Source organism: Protopterus annectens, chromosome 9.part0 (genome assembly GCF_019279795.1).
Source record: "Protopterus annectens isolate FY-2018-M chromosome 9.part0, PAN1.0, whole genome shotgun sequence".
In the NCBI taxonomy this organism is placed as follows: Eukaryota; Metazoa; Chordata; order Ceratodontiformes; family Protopteridae; genus Protopterus; species Protopterus annectens.
This window is the reverse complement of record NC_056743.1, coordinates 289,170,444-289,192,051: the sequence shown is the minus strand read 5'-3', so window position 1 is coordinate 289,192,051 and position 21,608 is coordinate 289,170,444. Positions and strand designations below refer to the sequence as shown.

Sequence of the window (21,608 nt, the reverse complement as noted above, 5' to 3'; positions counted from 1 at the left end):
GTCCAGCAGCAGTAGTATAGTAGTCTGCCATACAAAGTCATTGAGTCTTGTCATTGTCAATTATACCACCATCCTCTGGGCTTGCATCTCTAACTTGTGCGGGCTTGTTTGCATGTAATAGCTTCCTATATCATTCTATGTTTTACATTTGTAATGTACAGCTAGTGAGTGTCCCCACTGAAGGTATTCCACTATTGTCACTCCTATTACACCTGATATGCAGCTCTCATTTTACCCATTTGAGCAGCTATGGCACCATTCGCACACACACACACACACACACACACACATATATATATATATATATATATATACATACATATATATATATATATATATATATATATATATACAGACACACATACATACGTGTGGGGGGTGTCTGTGTGTATGTACAATGCCTCATTGCCATCACTGTGACAACATATCTCATGCACATTCTGCAGATGCAGCTCCTCCCTCTTCTTTGTTGGCATGCTCCCTGTATGTGTATTACATATGCTGCTAATCTTTGCTTCCTTTGGCAATTCCACCAACACTTTAAGACATTTATGCTGTTCGTCCTGTGTGTGCTAGCCATGATACTGCATGTAACCAGTGGCTACATATGTACACTAAATAACTCAGCTCATGCAATGAAAATGTTTGGAATAATACCTGTTCATTATCTGTGCACAGCAGGTGGTATGGTCTGTATGTATTGTGTTACTCATAACAAAAACCAACACTGTAAAATAGAAAAACTGAATACACAGTAACCACTCCACCACTGTATAAAATACCCTTCCAAAGGCCCTGTGAAAAAAATCTTCACTTTATTAAAACAGATTGAGCACTTTCGTTCCATGAACTGGAACGTCTTTATAATCTAAAATGAAACCATCATAGTTTATTATAAACTTTTCCCTTAAAGAAATAGTCTTGTATTTATCAAAGCCTCTAAACCTTTCATAAAAAGATTTGGGCATTGGTAGAGGAACATGGAACACAGTCACTCAAATGAGGAGGAGAGCTCCAAACCAGGAATGGATATTAATAAACTGGCGTCCAATGTGGATTATGTCAAGAATGAACTTGCGCACCTATTAGAACTATTCACACCTCAACTCAGTACTTCAAGAGAAGGAGTACACTGGCAAGGGATTCTTTATGATCACAAGGACTTGAACTTTTTTTCCACAACTAATCAGGACTTATTCGGCAGCCATGCTTTCAATGATAACTTTCCATGGAGTCAACCAGCTTTAAATCAGAGCAATAACACCAGTTATGCTGCCTAGATTTCTTCATAAGATGCTGATCAAGTTTTGTGTTTGTTATCTAAGGAGGGACAATTTTAATTTAGACACTTGGTTAAATCAGTCATTTAATTTGAATTTTACCTTTCCATCCACTGATGGACTCCAAGACTAACATGTAAACATTTTAAAGGAACAGTCAGAATTCACTTAAGGATTTAATTTATATTGGTTTTTTTTTTCGTTACAAGTGCTGCAGTCATCATTTGGATGCCCTTTTGTAGTTTTCTTTGCATGAATTGTATACAACATTGCAGTTGCTGTTGTGTGTCATATGGGTGATACACAAGTCATGGAATAAAATCCATACTGTGTTAACCATCACCTTCTCTGTATTAACTGTCACATTACCTTTCATACTATCAAGTACATGGGCACAACTTCCTACCCCAAATGTGCTGCAATTTGCAGGGTGCCACTGTTTGCATTCAACATGCGTGTACTGGAGTGCTGTTTCTTTTCTATTACGTGTGGTTCAGTTCCCACTTTTCTGGTAAGTTGACTTGCTAACTAGAGTTTTTGTTCACTAATAATAGGGTCATAGGTTAGTACTAAGCTAACTGTCCTTGCGAGCCATTTTAAGCCTAGACAATTATCCCTTGGGAGACTCGAAACCTGCACCTTGTGTTTGTAAGGTAAACACCTTAACCATTAGGCCACCCTCCCATAATGTTGCTGCCAACGGTTTTTGATTCACTTCTCCTATTTACTCTTGCCATATGTACTGCACAACACATCCATCATGTTCCCCACCCTTTTTATTCTGAACTGTACTTAGATATATGGTTTTGCATGCATAATTAATCCATTCTTTACTGATGTGATCAGGCACTTGACATTGCAGTTTTATGAATGCAAACAGCAGTAATCAGTCAGTTACCTCATTCATACCTACAGCAGTGTGAATCCATTATTTCTACAATTACCTACAGCATGCGTTTGTGTTCATACCTACAACACCTGTGAGCACTAATGATGAAAATTAAAGCACTTCCTTGCATGATCAGTTACAAGTGCACAATCACAACTGCGAAATTCTGTGCATCTAAAGGAAAATAATAAAAAAACTTTACATACCCTTTTTAAAAAAGATAAAAATACATTTTTCCATTGCTTTTTTTTTAAAAAGCATCTGGTTAATTTTCTAATGGCCACACAAATACAACACCCATCACTCGAGTAACCTACATTAATGCCACTGTATGCAATAGCCACTTTGCTTAGGTTCGTAGGTTCACAGGTAAGTACTAGGCTATCTGCCCGAGGGCATCTATAAGCCTAGCCAGTATGTGCTGGCTTTTGTGCCCCCTTAGATTAGTTTCCTGTGCTTCTGTCCAGCAGAGCCACTGCAGTGATCCCCGGGGTAAATTTTCTGTTTCCCATCCACTCGTCGAGGTTTCTCTTGAAGAGTGTTAGTGAGGGGCTCTGCCTAATGTAGACTGTAATCCTGTTCCAAAGCATGGGGAGTCTCTGGGATAGGAATCTATCCCTCCAGCAAGTCCTATTTATTGTTGTGGAGAGGTTTAGATCCCTAGGGCATGTGGCTCTTGGGGATTTGTTTTTTTTTTTTTAGGTGGAGCATGTCCATCAATTCCGGGTTGGACATGGCCTTGTATGTCAGGCAGAGATCACCTCTGAGTAAGTGGTATGCAACTGAGTACAGCTGGAGTTTTTTCGGTTGGGCTGCATCGGGCATCTGTCTGAGGCCAGTAATCCTCTTGGTGAGGTAATTCTGTGGTCTTTCCAGCTGTTGCAGGTGTCTTGTAAGGTACATCCCAAATGGGGCATTGTACTCTATGATGGGTCTGATGAGTGATGAGTAGAGGGGCACAATAACCTCTTTTGTTCTAGATGTGAACCCTTTTGTGATTAGGTAGGCCACATAGAAGGATTTTCTAACCACCCTGGCAATATGATTATCAAAGGAGAGATCACTATCTACTTGGATCCCCAGATCCCTTATTATATTTTCTGTATTTAGGGGACTACCACGTATGTGGTAATTCATGGGTACTTTGTTTTTTCCAAAGGGGATGACTATGCACTTTTTAGCATTTAGCTTGAGGCTATGATTTTGACACCAGGTATCCATCTCAGCGAGACTCTTCTGGAGGATGTCTGTATCAGCCAGAGAGTCAATTATGGCCCCCAGTTTGCAGTCATCAGCCATAGTCCTCCTGTGCTTGCCTGTACCTCTGAGAAGTATATACCGAACAGGAGGGGTCTCAGGATTGAGCCCTGGGGGATACCACTTGTAACCGGTATAGAGTCGGACCTAGAACCTGCAACTCTCACCGTGTGGATTCTATCCGTGAGCCAATTGGCACCCCACCTTGTGAGGTAGGGGTTTATGTTCAGGCTGCTGAGCTTGTCTATAATACCAGAATGGGGAATGGTGCTGAAAGCTTTTGTGAGGTCTAGGTAGGATGTGCGGACCTCCTTTCCCTCATCTAAAGCCTTGGTAACTGTCTCAAAGAAGTCCACCAGGTTTAAGAGGCATGATCTGCCCTTAACAAAGCTACATTGGGTTGGATCCAATGTTTGGAGGTTCCCAATGTCTCTGTTAATGAGTTCCATAATGATGCGCTCCATAGCCTTGCAGACCAGGCTAGTCAGGTTTATAGGGTAATAGTTCCCAGGGTCCATTGTGGCTCCACCTTTGTGGAGTGGGATTACTGTAGCTGTGCACCACTCTATGAGTACATAGCCTGCAGAGAGGCTGAGTTTGAACAGTGTGTTTAGGTGAGGGGTTAGTTCATTTTGGAGCTCGTGCAAGACACAGCCTGGGACACCATCCGGTCCCATTGAAGCTGTATTTTTGGCTTTGGATAGGGCTGTTTTAACCTGTGTGTCAATGATTGCCGGGGCTCTACATTCTTCTGGTATGGTTATGGGCCCTTTAGGGGGTGAGAGGGGGGTCAATTTTGCACTAAACCTGCCTGCCAGAATGTTGGCAATATCAGTCAGTTCAGTGTATTTTGTGCCATTCTGCACTCAGAGCAGATCTGAGAGTTTCCACTTAGGTTCTTGACATAGCTAAAGAACACTTTGTGGTTATCTTTGGAGTCCTTGGCAATTTTTCTTTTGATGCTAGCCCTAGATGATTTTATGAGGGATCATAGTTTCTTGCTGATACTGATCAGGGATGTCTTTCCTTCTTGGGATTTTACTCTTTTCTGTACTAGTTTCCTACTTCTATTGTATAGCTTGTTTATGGCAGGGGTCCACCAGACTGGTTTTGTTTTCTTGGAGAAGTGAGTCTTGGTTTTGCTTGGGATAGCACAATCCATGCATTCTTGCAGGTGCTCATAGAGTGCCTTTGTAAGGGATTCAGCAGCTTGGACAGCATTGTCCTTTAGCATGGGGGCTGTTTGCCTTTCCAGCTCGGTCTTAAGTAAGGTGAAGTTTGCTTTTGAAAAGTTTTTTATGGTGGTCTCCTTGATTGGGGATGGGGGCAGAATGTGGATATCCAGAGGGATTTGTCTATGGTCTGATCTAACCAGCGAGGGGTTGACCTATGGTGTAGAACACCCATCACCCATGTTGGTAATTACCAGGTCCAATATGTTGTCACCTCTGGTGGGGGCGTTGACCAATTGATCCATAGGTTCATAGTTTAGTACTAAGCTAACTGCCCTTGCGAGCCATTTTAAGCCTAGCCATTTATCCGTTGTGAGACTCAAACCCTGCACCTTGTGTTTGTAAGGCAAACACCTTAACCATTAGGCCACCCTCCCACCTTCTGACCATCCAGGGCATTCGAGTTTATAAATTATAGGAAGCTTTGGGCAAGGGAGTTAGTACTTGAGTAGTTCTCCCAGTTAATGTTTGGGTAATTGAAATCACGCAATATTAGGGCATTTGGTAGGACCATCATATTTTCCAGTCTCTCCAGAAACACGGAATGGGGTCCTGGGTCATGGTGGGTGATCTGTAGCAAGCTACAATTTGAATTGCTGTTTTGCCCGTTGTTAGTTGCACATGGATGATCTCTGAGGCATTGTGCTGTGCCACTAACTTGGAGGTGTGGGTATCCTTGATGAATATGGATACATCCCCACCTTTTTTGTTTTGGTCTGGGTTCTGTGGCCAAAAAGTACGGTATGAGTTATAGCCTGGTAGTGCTGGGGTACTCTCTGGAGCCCTAAACCAGGTTTCTGTTACTGCACAGATATCAATGTTCCCCATACTGAGGAGTGCCTCGAGTGCATGCATTTTGACGTCGAGTAGCATTACCCTCAGTTTTTGGTTACTTGTGCTATTTACGGTGGTGGGTTTGTCTTTTGAGCCTTGCCTAAAAACGGCACTATGGGAGCGGCAAAAGCCTTGGCCAGTATTCGTAAGCCTAATGGTGACAGGTGCAAGCCATCTCTTGCGAAGCAACGTGGCTTGTTGAACATGTCATCCTATGTGGACAGGTACCGGATCCCCTTTGAATGACACCAGAAACTTAGCCAATTGTTGAAAGTGATCATTTTGTCTTTATACTGTGGCATCATTCTTGGTGAGGGCAGGATGCTACTCAGGGTCAGGGTCATACTGGCTTGGGCTAAGTGATCAGAGAGCTCTTCCATGTCTCTTTTCATGTAGTCCAGGGAGGTACATCTCAGGTCATTCACACCAACATGGACAATAACAGAGTCATATTTGTACTTGTTCTGGAGAGACCTGAGTGCTTGTGTTATGTGGAGGATCCTGGCACCTGACAGGCAGCTAACTGTAACCTTCTCCTTGTCCAGCCTAGTTAGTGGGACATCAGTGTGCCTGACTATAGAGTTGAATATTACTAGTGTGTTGGGTATGTTATTTTGCCTTAAGGGCTGTGATTGCATGGCACACTGAATATGTGAAGCATGTGTTTCATGGTTTGTGATGGGGTGTGGAGGTTGCTTGGGTGTCTGCTTTGGAGGTCTCTGTTGCTTTTGCAGATTTTTATTTAGAGCCTCCGAGTATGTTTTTGTGTATTTATGTGTGTTATTTGCTGGTGTTGGTTTAGTAGGTCTATGTGAGACTGATGGTGTGTTGCAAGTATTTTCCTTCTCCTCTTGACTGTCAGTTCCATTCTTGGGTTGAGAGAGCTTTGCCTCCAGTTTGGCTGCATAATTGCATCTCTCGCATATATTAGTGTTTGGTGGTAGGAGGAGAGGGTTGTTTGTGTACATGAGGCAGTTGTAACATTGCCTCAAAATGCCCAGATTCACCAGTTGGACTGGAAAGTAATACCTGAAACTGCACTTTGGACATGCCTGAATAGGTAAGGTGAGCTGTTTTAATGATTGGCTGTTAGGGACGAATAGAGAGCCTTGTCCTTCTGGACAGTATAGGGGGTCTAGTGCTAGGGTTAATTAGTGCTTGCTATGAGTTTTGAGCAAGTGCTGGGCTGTGAAATGAATGGTTTGAGTGCTTAAGTTGAAAGTTTGTCTAGTTCAAAAGGAAAAATTGAAGAGTAGACTTCCTGGAGACGGGAATAGTTTAACCCTAGCTAACCTGCACTGCCCGGCACGCAAAACTGGGCAAATGCATTTTTTATAGCAGGGAAATGAAAGAGAAAAGAAATTAGCCTAAAATGGCCAATAAACTACTAACTTCTGGGCTACAGCAAACAAGGCGCACAAATTTCAGAAAGAAACAGATCAAATAAGCAGGCACAATAAGCCTTTAACTAGAAATTCCCAGCTCAGAAGGGCAGAGTCTAGCCTTTCCTCCCACAAGAGTGCAGACCACAAACCTTCTTAATGTAAAATAACTGGCCTGAAGCCCAAGTGCTTAAACCAGAACTAATGTGCTTTTAGACTAACAGACACTGAGCCTTCAATCAGCAATTCCCAACTTGGAAGGATGTAAGCTACCTGTCCTGCCACAACAATGCAGTCCACAAACCTTCTTAATGTAAAACAACTGGTCTGAAGCCCAAGTGCTAAAACCAAAAGACTTAGAATAACAGTTGCAGTTTAATCAGGCTACTACCAAGCAGTAATAACCGCAGCAGAATAATACAAATGAGTACTTTTAAGAAGAAGCACAAGCAAAATAAGGTAATAAAGTGGGAAGAAACACAATTACAGTCAAAGCAGATGAATAAAGTGAATTTTTTACACTTTTAGGTATATATAGGGTATGCAGTCAATAAATTTGACACAGTCTGTCATTCCAAACTACTCCATAAACTCATCACTCTCAACCTCTCTAATACTATCAAATGATTCCACAGTTCCCTAAGTAACAGAATGCAATGTGTCAAGTGACAAACAACATACTCTTTTTTTTTCCTCCAGATTAACACAGGAGAACCTCAAGACTCTGTACAGGGTCTAATGCTCTTTACTATATTTGTCAGTGATCAACATACCACTTCTGTCCTATCTTCACTTTATTAGGTATGTAGATAAATCCACCCTTGTTTGCTATTCTCCATATGAACTGGAATGAAAAAAAAAAATACAGGAATCATACTCCTCATTCAGACTCTGGTTACTTCAACATAACTTAATATTCAGTTCTAAAAAAATTGAAATTATGCTCCTCCTACCTAGATCCTGTCCTGTTGCACCTAGTAATTTTCCAGTGCCACTTCTAATAATATTATCCTGGGTATTATCTTAAGTACCAAACTCATCGGAGTTACCCTGCATAATAAACTCAGATTTGACCTCCATATAACCAATGTCAAAAAAAAAAAAAAAAAACTAGGTGTCTTATAGACAATGCTCATCTTCTACCTCATCTACTATATGCTGCCCCAATATACACCAGCCTTCATACTACTCAACAACAAAGACTAGAGCAATGTTACAACAAAATATCAAGATTTGCCTCCAATATCTCTCAGAACTCAGCACCGCACTGCTCTACATAAAAAATCAAAAGCATGGAATTTCCCACTTATCTGCAATACATCCAACTAAATGTAGCCCTTTCTATTATTAATCTATTCTTAATCAGCTATGCAAATTTTTTTTTCCTAATCTGTCTAATGAAGTGATACTGATTCACAAGAGAACTTCACTCTAAAGTAAACACCTTGCCTGCCAGGAGTATTTATTTTATTTATTTACTTGTGTTTACTGGGATAGTCTGACTGGGAGAGAGCCCATTTTCAGCAGAGGCTTGGGGTAAAAAGCTCGAGTCAAGTTACAAAAAAATTTTCAGTAAACACTAGATACAAGTTACAAACATTTTAAATAAGCTCTAAATACACACATCATGAAAGTGCATTGAGTCACAGAGACTCTGTTGATTACAAAGTAATTTATAGGTTGTTCATAAAATTCTGGTGAAAATGCAATCCAAAGTATAGTCTGAAGAGCAGTAAATGAATAGGGTACCAGTGCAATAATCAAATTCACAATGTGATGTGGCCAGACTCTAGAACCAAATGTCATGAGACAACTGTAATCTCAAAGCAGTTTCAAGAAAGATCTCCACACTCATCTCCTTAACTCTAAAACCTGTCCCAGCTCTTCCGCTACTGGTAAATTAGTTGTGCCCCCTACTATTCTTTCATTGAAACCAGAGATTCTTCTCTTATCAGTAACTCTAGATTTTTTCTCTTTTCGTAACTGTTTATAAAAACCCATAATCTCTTCTTTTCTGTAACTTTCATTGTGCAGATTAACACAATCCCCTTTCACTCACTTTTGTACTCAATCTTCTATATCTTTACAAGTTTCAATAACTTTGTATCTCTTACTACTTCAATCTGTTACCCCTTTTGACTTTTTCTTCTTTTACATCTGCTACTTGTCAAACACAGCTTGCCTGTATTATTTCACTTCTAATTTAATTTTGTTTGCAATTTCGGATGTCATACCTATCCAGCTGCTTAATCCAGTCTTTCCTTATGATTTATGGCTTAACACCCTTATTATAGTGAATTGCTCATTGCAGTTGATATACCTTTTCATTTCATCCCACTAAATATGTATCCTGATTTTGCTTTAAGTTCTTCTTATATGATCACTTAATCCAATCTGTTAATACTGGATATACTTCTCTCAATTAATATTTCTCTTGAGAATATTGCTGCAACTGCTGATACAAATTTGTTTTCAAATTACCTCCTTATGTTATTGCACTGGCACCCTATTCACAATGGATGTATTTTATCTTCTGCTAATGTTTACTCGTTTTATTTATTTAATTATTTCTTTATATTTTATTAATAACTTGGCCAAGACAACGTATGCATGGTATGTAATGGTCTCAAATAAATGCTTCCATGGTGCTGCTACCTGCTGTCTGGCTGCTACCAGTATGTGAATATTTATATTTGTTTAGGAATAATTCATTCAAAAATATCACATTTCTGTAAATACCTCAGACATTGTCCACCTGAAAGCATTGTAAAATAGCATTTCACATGCCCAGGCACCACTGAAGTCAGAGATGGTGCCTCTGAAAAATGGGATACTTTTTCCAGGAAAAAATGTGAGTAATTTTCCATAAATATTATGATTATATGCATATGTTTATAATTATATTAATAATTTGAACAAGAAGGTATTTATATGGGAATCCATCATATCAAATGAAAGCATGTACAATGCTGGAAAAGTTCTGCACTGTCTAACTTGCACTGCTTTGCAGATATTTACATTTATTTGATAAAAATGCAAATGTGCTTATAAATAAAAAAAATGCATAAATCATAATATCTCAAAATTGGAACACAATTATTATGCAGCAAATTGAAAGTCACATCTGCATTAATAAAAGTCACCCTGATAGTCGGAGTCTATCTTTTTAGAGAAATATCAATACTTGTCTGCATATTATTGTACTAATATATAAGTTCACGATATAAGTTCACCACTTCACCATAATATCTGGTTGATATTAGTAACAACATTCTGAAGATCACCACTTCACCATATCACCATAATATCTGGTTGATATTAGTAACACCATTCTGAGGATATTGGTGCACTGCGGAGTTTTCATATTCTAACTTTACATATATATATATATATATATATATATATATATATATATAAAATATATAATATATATATAAATATATATATATATATATATATATATATATATTTACACACACGGGTCTACTTTGAAACTTGGAATTAACACATGATCGAATTTCATTAGATCGAGACCAACTCTGAGATCGCTCTACATTGAGGAAAATGTAAATTCCACCCACGGCACCCACTAAAACATATCCATTTAAATGTACTCTTACAAAATCAAAAATTTAGTCTTCACACCCATGCAAATTACAAGCTTATGATGTACAATAAACACTTTATAAATTACAATACACTAATTCCACAATTATGCATTCTTATACCAGGTTGAGGAGACCCTGGAAAGGTGGAGATATGCTTTAGAGAGGAGAGGAATGAAGGTCAGCAGGGCTAATACAGAATATATGTGAGTAAATGAGAGGGAGGCTAGAGGAATGATGAGGATGCAGGGAGTAGATTTGGTAAAGGTGGATGAGTTTAAATACTTGGGATCAACAGTTCAAAGTAATGGTGAGTGTGGAAGAGAGGTGAAGAAGAGAGTACAGGCAGGGTGGAAAGGGTGGAGAAGAGTGTCAGGAGTGATTTGTGACAGACGGGTACCAGTAAGAATGAAAGGGAAGGTCTACAACAGGACAGTAGATTTGAGGGAGTAGATTTGGTAAAGGTGGATGAGTTTAAGTACTTGGGATCAACAGTTCAAAGTAATGGTGAGTGTGGAAGAGAGGTGAAGAAGAGAGTACAGGCAGGGTGGAAAGGGTGGAGAAGAGTGTCAGGAGTGATTTGTGACAGACGGGTACCAGTAAGAATGAAAGGGAAGGTCTACAACAGGACAGTGAGACCAGCTATGTTATATGGGTTGGAGACGGTGGCATTGACAAAAAGGCAAGAGTCAGTGCTGGATGTGGCAGAGATAAAGATGTTAAGATTTGCACTGGGTGCGACCAGGATGGACAAGATTAGGAATCAGTATATAAGAGGGTCAGCTCAGGTTGGACAGTTTGGAGACAAAGCAAGAGAGGAGAGATTGTGTTGGTTTGGACATGTGCTGAGGAGGGATGCTGGGTATATTGGAAAAAGGATGCTAAGGATGGAGCTGCCAGGTAAGAGGAAAAGAGCAAGGCCTAAGATAAGGTTTATGGATGTGGTGAGAGAGGACATGCAGGCAGTTGGTGTGAAAGAGCATGATGCAGAGGACAGGAAGAAATGGAAACAGATGATCCACTGTGGCAACCCCTAATGGGAACAGCCGAAAGAAGATGATGATGCATTCTAAAAATCTGCTGATTACATTCGGTAATTCATCTCTACTTTATGTACATGTACTTTGCAATACTTTTAAAAATCGTGACTAAAGAAATGATTCTTTAAAAAACAACAGTAACATTAACTAAATAGACTATAGCAATAACACATCTTCATAAAAGCACATTCTTACTTTTTTTGCATAGTGTTTTTCATTCAACAATTAGGTATTTCCAGCACCTTTAAACTTAACTTCCGCTATTTTCCTTAAACAGAAAGTACACAGATTTAAAGGGATATTACACTATTTAAAAACTTACACATTAGAAGTTATAATGGTATTTGGCAAGGTGAAATTCGATCACGTAAACTTTCAATGCTTTGTAACTTTGAACGGCTGGTCTCAATCATGTGCAATTTGATCATATTGCAATTCAAAATTACAAAGTAAACCCATATATATACACACACACACATATATAAACATATATCTATATTTATATATATATATATATATATATATATATATATATATATATACAGGTAGATTGCAAAACTATATTCTTAGGAATTTTGGTCAGGTGAAAGCTGTCCAGCCAGGAAAGCTGCAGGTATTAGAAGGCTTCAAATTCCACTTAAGCTAGATGATAATGACTTAATCAAGGCTGTGTTCTTAATATAGAGGATTATGATCAGGCCTCCAGGTGTAACTGCTTTATTATTTATTCAAGGCATGAATGCCAAGAAGATCAGCTCTAGACCAAAGTCCTGGTGCCAATGTCGGGAACACATAATGAGGGGGGGTTATGATCGGACACTCAATCTTAATTCTTTGTTGTGTGCAAAGCTTTATCTGCTCCATTACTACTAGCTACAGAAAAGAAAAATGCAAAATGTTTTGCTGGCTTTCAAAGCTATTAAGCATTTAGTGAGTACTGTCAAAAATACAGCAGAACATGTTTCCTTATGTTACAAAACAAGTCAGGAACAGATTACTGGCACAGACATCAAGCAGAAAGAAAGCTGCCTTTAGTTCTGCCACTGTCTTTTGCTGGCCATTTCTGACAGGTTATACTGCCTAGCGCAATTCCCGATCTTAACAGCTTATACTAGGATGTTTAACAATTGTTAGGATTGGGTTTTGCGCTGCAGAAGCACTTATCTGGTTTGTCTTTTCACAATATCAGAGTGCAATCACCACCCTCCATGCACTACATGGTTTTTAACACGATACTGCCAATTCACTAATCATCTTTAAGTGTGTAGCCAACACAGAGATTCTGTAGCTTAAAGACTTACATTGACTGCAACAAAAAACTACTAGAATTTTTAACTTCATAATCTCATGTATAATGAAAACACAAGAAAAATGTGTTGAAAAGCAAGCATCAGTATATTCATGCCATGCATTTATGTATGGTTCTGTGCTGGTAATTCATGACTCATTCTTAAATTTCTCTGAAAGCACAACAGTTATTGGCAATGGTGTATAAAGTTGTTATCTACAAGTTATTTTTATGCCACCCGACAGCTTACCTGATGATGCTTGTAGTAAAGATGGGATTTTCCTTTCTAAACGTTGGGCAGGAGTAGATGATAATGCAACATAAGAAGCTTGTAATTCCTTCAAGACATAAATCATAAACATGTAATATGAGGTGAGTATCATACAATTATGGTTAAATTACTAAAGCTGTCATAGGATATCTGCAACTTTTCCCAAAAGTAGTCTCTGTGCTAACTTATGGAGCAGGATTTATTTAGAGAAGTTGATCATTTCAAAAACAGCATGCTGGAGAACCATGAGGCAGTTATAAATTAAATCACTTACAGAAGCAAACTGAATTTACCATTCATTTTATCAAAAGTATAACACTTCATCTTTACATTAACGATTTCCTCTTAGCATTACTTTTAAATACAGTACCTGTTTAAACCTTATATCCATAGATGGGTCTCTTGCTTCATATCAAAATACTGTCTGTTCTCTTTGCCCTTCTCAACAGGTGTTACTTGCTTAGACTGAAAAAATGCTGAGATACTTTAACTCTGCAGGATGTATGTGCACAAATGTGCCACGCTAATATTTTAACAATGCATCCTTTAAAGGTGTATGACAATATTTCAGTATTTTGTCATCTTATTTCTGACAGAATTGTACTACTTACTCAAGTCAAGCACTGATGAAAATTTGTAACGTTTGACAGTTGTTCTAATATATTATGAAGTATTTATCATGACTGCAAGGCATAAAATCTGTATGCATCAAAGTAATACACCCTTCATAGAGTAAGACAGAATGGCATGTACAGAACAAGGGAATGAAGCCCATTCTGAGTTACTCTGTAACAGAGTGCTGTAATGCAATGGTTCTTAGAAAATGCACTACATACTGTCAGTATTAGGCAAAACAGGCAAGAAGTCAGGAATAGAAAAGTACGTGTGAATGCTGTGGTGATCTGCCTCACACATAGTGATATAAGTACCTACAGTGAACAACTGAAATCTGGATACAGAAAAAGAAACAGACAGTAATGATGTGGCGTTGTGTAGTCTTTCTGTGCTGAAGAACTGTGTTGTAGACGAACATGGGATTCTGAGGCAGAACAGAAACAATATTCCACTAAGCTTGCTTTCTTACATGGCATGATATATCACAGAGACTTCTCATGCAGATTCTGAATTGTACAAATATGTCTGTAAAGTTTTTCTGAGACTGCACCAGTATATAAAGCTGCTTTACCACACAACTATGAGTTTTGTATTTTTTCTCTGAAATTTGTTTTCTTTAAGAAAATTATTTGTCCTCAAATTGCTAGAAAATGTAACTTTTATGTGTTAATTTATGCTTATCAAGCTACTCAGATAAAAGGATTCAGTGTTTAATGATTAAAACCCACCCATTTTAGAAGACAGTTCAGAAAGAAAATAAATGTGTTTTCTCAATAATTATTAGTATTACTCTTAGGTCAAATGACAACATGAAGGAAACAAAATTCAGTATGCAGGACAGACACACTAGTGAGTTAAAATACGCTTTCTTTTTTTTTTCAATAATCATTTTTTATTATTTTTCACAACCATATTACAAATTCACACATTATATACAATATATACAAGATGCTTCCATTGGTTAATTTCACATATATATCAACCTCATGTATTGATCAAAGGTACAGCACTAACAATCAAAAGGAAAATAATAAAAAAAATCCAACATTAACAGATCAAAGCCAACAATCTATCTTTGCTGTACATTCTCTATCTAATCTAAGGTTGATTTAGACTATACTCTGGTTCCCGAGAAAAAGTGGATAGTAACCTCTAAGCCAAAACAATATTAAAAATTTGCTCCCATATTTTTATATTGTTGATATTTTTCTTGTGATCACTAATTAACAGTTTATGCGCTAAGATGTGTTTTATTGCCAACAATCTGAAATTTTCCCACGATGTCTGGGCTGGGTTCAACCAATTTGTGGCTATATATAATTTCATTAATAGGCAAATATTCATAATTACAATCGTTTTTGATTTATCTAGATTCTCCGAGGGAATATGAAGAATCATAAACTCCCAAGAGAGTGTTGAATTTTGGTAACCCATTTTTTGTAACTGCAATTTTAATGAATTCCACAATTTATAAATGCACTTACAACTCCAGAACATGTGAAGTAAATCTGCTGTCTGATCTAAGCATTGTGGGCATATGGGTGAATTCTTCGCATCAAATTTGTGCAAAGTGAGACGAGTATAGTATGCATTGTTAAATATCATCAGCTGTGTGAATACCAATTTCTGAAGGGATACGGACTTTAATGTTAACTTAAATGCCTCCGATATCTTATTGTCATCTGGCAATATCAATTTCTCTCTCCAGTAACTCGATAAAAGAATATAATTATTATACTTCCTCTCTTTTATCAATTTATATGCTGCGGTTATATATTTTCTATCCTGCAACAGCGCTTCCCATAGATTACGAGAAATGGTTAAATCCTCCCCTTTCATTTCAAAGTTATTAAAATAGTTTATAACCAAGTCTTTTAGCTGTCTTACTATAGTTAAATAGGAAATAGGAAGTTCTATTTCTTTTAGAATATCATGTACTGGTACTCCTAGAAAAGGATATAAATCGAGTACAGTTAACTCCATGATTAAAGGGAATTTCTTTAGATCAATCAATTGACCACCAATTGTTAAATTTGGGTTCCTATGAAACGGTTGGAAAACCATCATATATTTTAGTAAATTTAAGGAAGCAAAAAGAGTTTGAATTGCCATTACATAGCTTTTGATGTGCTCCATTAACTTATATTTACTCATTGTCCAATTATTTAAAAAGGGTAATGCTTTAGCATTGACTCCCACTTCATTTATATGCTTGTACGTTAAGAGCACCCATTTGGGTGTCCATTTTCTACTATCACTATCGAAGTAAGACATCTTTAAAATCCTGTTGGCCTGCATCACTAAATAGTACATTTCAAAATCCGGTAATTCCAGCCCCACCCCCTTATTTTTTGGAGCCATCAATTTCTCATATGATATTCTCATCTTCCTAGGTTCCCAAAGAAATCTTCCCAATCTTACATGAAGCTGTTTGAAGAATGTTTTGGTAATTCTGAGTTGTGCAGCCCTAAAAATATATAACATTCTAGGAAGAACATTCATTCTTATGATAGCTGCTCTTGCCATCATTGGTAACTTCAATCTACTCCATCTTTCAAGATCCAATGTTATTTGATCTGTAGTTGACTTTACATTGTTTATAAAAAATCTCTATTTTCAGTTGAGAAGACAATCCCCAGATATTTTATCTTTTCTTCCATCATTACTTGTCCTAACAATGGTAGCATTGAAAAGGGTGTGGGTGTCTTTAATGGGAATATTTTAGATTTTTTTAAATTTAGCTTGTAGTTGGAAATTCTCTCAAAGATTTCTATTGCAGCTAATATTTTTTCAGTATCGGAAACAGGTGTGGTACAATATATGTTTAAATCATCTGCATAGGCAGCCATCCTAACCTTTATTCCATACAGTACAGGAGAATTATAAAAAACATTTTGCTTAAGGTATAAAAATAATGGTTCCAAGTAAAGATTTAATAAGATGGGAGATAATGGGCAGCCTTGTCGGGTACCATTTTTGATTTTTATCCTATTTGAGCATTCGTGATTTATAGATAAATTTGTGTATGCATTTTTATATAGTATCCTTAACGTTGAGATAAACTCCTGCGGTATATTAAAATAAGGTAATGTATCAAATAAATAAACCAAATTAACCCTATCAAATGCTTTCTGAGCATCAATAATTAGGGCGTACAAATTCAGGTTTTTATATTTCGCATAAGAGATTGAGGTATGGAGCGTTAAGGTATTATCAGTGGTTTGTCTCCCATCCATAAACCCCGCCTGTTCCTCTGATATTATTGGGTTTATTACCTTTTTCAGTCTATTCGCCAGAATGGATGTCATGATTTTCATGTCCATATTCAAAAGTGATATAGGCCTGTAATTATCAGGATTTTTGGAATCACCTTTCTCCTTTAATATCAGAACTGTCCTTGAGGCATTAAAATGAGGATCATTAATTCTATTTAGAGTTATATAATTAAAAGTCTGTGACAATACACTGCTCAGAATCTCACTAAAAGATTTGTAGAATTCCGAGGTCAAACCATCTGGGCCTGGGGCTTTGTGAGGCTTTAGTTTCTTGATTGTCTCGAACACCTCCTCAACTGTAATCGGTATGATTAAATCTCTATGAAATTCCTTATCAATATTAGGGAAAGTGATTTTCTGTAGAAAATCTTTTCTATCTTTATCTTGCAAGAGTGTCTGCTTCTCACCGTAAATCTGATTAAAAATTTTTTCAAAGGTCTTCATGATATCTGCCTTGTCAGTATATGTAGTATTATTATAGTGTATTTCAGTAATTAATCGTGTTGATTTTGTCTGGTTAATGATACGAGCTAATGCTTTCGAGGGGGTTTGAATATGATTTGCATATTTAACTAAATTTCTTTGTTCATAAAGTGACAAATTTCTATTATGCAGTAAAAATAGTTCTTTTTGACATCTTAATAGCTCAGTTTCTGTCTGTTCATTATAGTTACTCATCAAATCTTGGTCCAATAATTGAATTTTAGTTTCTAAATCCAATTGAGTCTTCTTTTGCAATTTTTTATAATATGTAGCTTTTTGGATAAATAGTCCTCTTAGCTGTGTTTTAGTTGTAGCCCATTCTATATCTATTGGGTGTCTATTTTGTGAAATATTATTTAGTGACTGTTTAAGTATCTCCTTGACTTCCATTAATATATCCTCCTTGGTTAGTAAATATGGGTTCAAGGACCAATTATACCCTCGAAGCCTCTTAGTATTCATATTACTGCTGTTTAAGGTTAAAGTTATCTTTGAATGGTCCGAGAGTTGTCCGACTTGATTAGAAACACTAGTGTCAGCTGAGATCAGCACCTCTGAAATTAAGAAAAAGTCAATTCTCGACCACATTTTATGGCAGGTTGAATAAAAAGTAAAATTCTCTGCTTTCCCTTGTGAGTGTATGTGTTTAAAAGGGTCATAGAGTTTGAAATCCATTTTCAATTCTTTCAATGCTACCATTGCCTGTTTATTGAATGCTGGAGAAGCACCCAACTTATCTAATTTAGGATCTTGATAAGAGTTCCAGTCACCTCCCAACACTATATAGCAATTATTATATGACTGTAAAATGGAATAGATTGAAGCTATAAAATGATGCTGATTAACATTGGGGGCATATACACATATTAGTACTATAGGTTTATCATAACATTTGGATGTGAGAAGGACCAAACACCATCTACCCTCCTGATCCATTTTCACATCCATAATATCTCCCTGAAAGTGATTCTTAATTAAAATTGCCACCCCTGCACTATTTGTTGTTCCTTCCACCGTCACAATCTTCCTAACCCATCTCTTATCCTTCACTGACTCCCACTGGTCATTAGTCATATGCGTTTCTTGTAATAAAATACAACATGCTGATGATTTGAAAAACAAATGAAAAAACAGCTTTCTTTTTTTCATGTTCTGGAGTCCTTTGACATTCCAAGATTCTATTATCCACATTTAACGTTCATTAGAAATGTAAATCGATGTCTAATCTCTTTGAGCAACCTTAGAATAACATAAGTTGGCATATCATCAATTGTATGGAAGCAAAACTGCCATCCCATCCCTACCCAGTGCCTACCCACTATTCCTCTGGACCAGGATGAACATAGGTTTTTCATATTACTGGAAACCATCTGAGTAACTAACCTACTAATTCTATTATTTAACAATAACACCCCATGCAAAAAACCTACAACAACTACTTCTACGTCTACAAAGCCTACTTCTGACATTCCCTACTAAACGCTACTTATGGGTAACTACAGCTCTGTACATATTTATGGATATACAAATAAACTAATTGTACCCTGAGAACATAATGTACTTCGGTTCACTTCAGCTTTATATTCAGCAATAGCATATAACATTCTAATTTGTTGTTCCATACAGTATTAAATATTAATTGACATAGAAAGCAGACAGTTATTTAACATTTCCCAACACCCTGCATCTACTAAATAAAATGATCTAACTACTTTAATCTACTTTGTTCTTCCCCTACAACTTACCTACTAACATATTAATATTGAAAATCAATGCAGTTAAAAATAAAACTATAATGGCACTTTCATTTGTAGTAACCATATGTAAATAAGAGAGGAACCAAAGGGTTAAAATAAGAAACAAAAAAAAAAAGCATGAAGGGAGCACAGCAAAAGGAGAAGAAATAAGAAAAAATGCCTTAAATTACACATATAAAAATAACTTATTTTATGTTCTTTTATTATTATATGCACATTGTTTAAATCTGTTAAAACTAAACATTTATATATCATAATACAACCTATCTACAGGAAAAAAGGAAAGGAGTAAAAGAAAAAGGGAGATATAGGGAAAAAAAGAGAAAACAAATATAAAAAAAAACTACAGTACCTTATTCTGCCACTACACATTACCATCTCCTTTTCTAATACACAATGCATTTCCACAGCGTTTACTTGCATCACTCTGACTTCACACACTATCTTACAGTCCTTTTCCTTCAAAATAAGTCCAAACAGGTTTCGTTTTGCCTCGCCAGCAGTTCCTCTTTCTTCCCAGCTATTTAAACTGTAAAGGCAGTTGAAATCCTTTCCTTCGCGCTCGCAACGGGGGACCCAATTCGCGAACGGACCTCCTGGCTGCACCACGCTAAAAACAGTCCCTCTGCTTCCTCCAATCCATTTCCTGTTGCCTCGTGGATCAGAAACGCTCACTACAGCCATAAAACTTTGTGGGAACTTCGGATTGAAACTGGAACTACGAGATAAGAAGATAAGAAGATGAAACTCCAGGCCTGCTACAAGAAACAGAACAGACAAAGGATTTTAAAGCCTAGGATCATCGTAAATGAAGAATCCCATTCTCCCTGATGCTGCAGAAAGCCAAAATGGAGTGTTCACATTTCTGAAGATGGGAGAGCCTTAAAAATCTTCAAAAAAGTAGGTCTTGCTTCTTTCCTTGTGCTTACAGAGTATTTAATGCCATCCACAGTAAAAATTAAGTTATTGGGATATTTCATTTGAAATCTGATATTTTTGTCAATCAGAAACTTACAATATGGAGCCAGCATTTGTCTAGATTGTCTTATTTGTGTTGGTAAATCCTGTGCTATGGAAATTTTGTTATTTTGCCACATTATAGATCCACCAGATTTTTTAATAGTTAACAGTACTTTGCTCACATCTTGGTAGTTCAATATTTTAACATAAACAGGTCTGGGTATATTTGAAGCTTGAGATTCTCTGTATGCTCTATGCGCCCTTTCTATGACCATCTGCTTAACATCCTCAGAGTCCTTGAGCAGTATTTCGAATATTTGTGTAATAGAAGTGATCAGGTCATTACATTGAATAGATTCTGGGATCCCTCTGATGATTATATTGTTACGTCTGGATCTTGCTTCTAAGTCCAGAATTTTATTTTGCATCATTTGAATGTCTGTTCCATGTGTCTCTGTTCTTTTAGTGAGCATTAATATGTTGTCTTCATTGGTAGCTATTCTAGTTTCTGCTTTCTCCATTCTTTCGAGAATCCGATTACGTGTCACTAAATGAAAGCGTTTGAGATGTTAGCTCTTTTAAGGCATCCTGTATAGGTAGCAATGCTGATTTGATTTCTTCCATTGTGACCTGTTGATCAGATTTTGTTGATGCCCCTGTTTTTGCAGTCTCTTGCTGTTTGATAGTTTTCTGTCTCTTGAATAAAGATTCTTTCTCCGGTGATTGCAAAGCTGACAGCTTAGTTTTGGAAGTTGTAGTTTCCATATTTTTGTCCTCCTTTGACATTTCGAAATTCTGCATGAAGATTTATTTCCCAAGGAAAAGTTACAAAAGTGAAATAAGTCAGTCCTTTGTTCGGTGCTCTGTTCAGAGTCAACCTGACAATCAGATCCAATCCTGCTATTACCAAGTATTTTTTTCCGATTTTTCTTCCTCAGAACCAAAAGTGACTTCTGGTCAATTAGTAATAACTGCCAATTAGTTTGTTTACTCTAAGTATAACTCCACAGGGTTGATTTTTTTCTCAGGTATTTGAAGAGCTGAAGTACTGCAGTGCTTATAGAACGGCAGCCATCTTTGTCTCTAGTGAGTTAAAATACGTTTTCATTACTTTAGTATGATTACATTATGCTTGGTCTTATACAATATTCCAGGTAATCTGATTTAAATTTCTGGTAACACACAAGATAAACTACGTAATATCTTACTTTTAATAAGTTAACTGAGCAAACATTACTATCATGTTAGGCACAGGCAGTAGATGTTTTCTAATATTCAGCTCTATATTCCAGCTAAATAATCTGAAAAGTCTGTATACCTCATGACATTCAGTTTGAGAATTGCTTATTAGAATTTAACATACAAGTCCTATATTCTACATTCCATCTGTGAAGTAGTAATTGATTATATTCACTGAACACTGTAAGCTAATCCTAACAT

General features: G+C 37.0%; 1 protein-coding gene across 2 annotated transcripts in view; it reads right to left on the bottom strand.

Annotated features, from left to right (window-relative positions):
* The window catches only part of OTOG (otogelin), a 2,079,396-nt gene that overhangs the window by 1,904,871 nt on the left and 152,917 nt on the right, over positions 1–21,608 (bottom strand). For both annotated transcript variants that reach the window (XM_044082876.1, XM_044082877.1), the window contains exon 4: positions 13,058–13,145. In XM_044082876.1, coding sequence (XP_043938811.1) covers positions 13,058–13,145 — 88 coding nt within the window. The remainder of the gene's footprint in view (positions 1–13,057; positions 13,146–21,608) is intronic.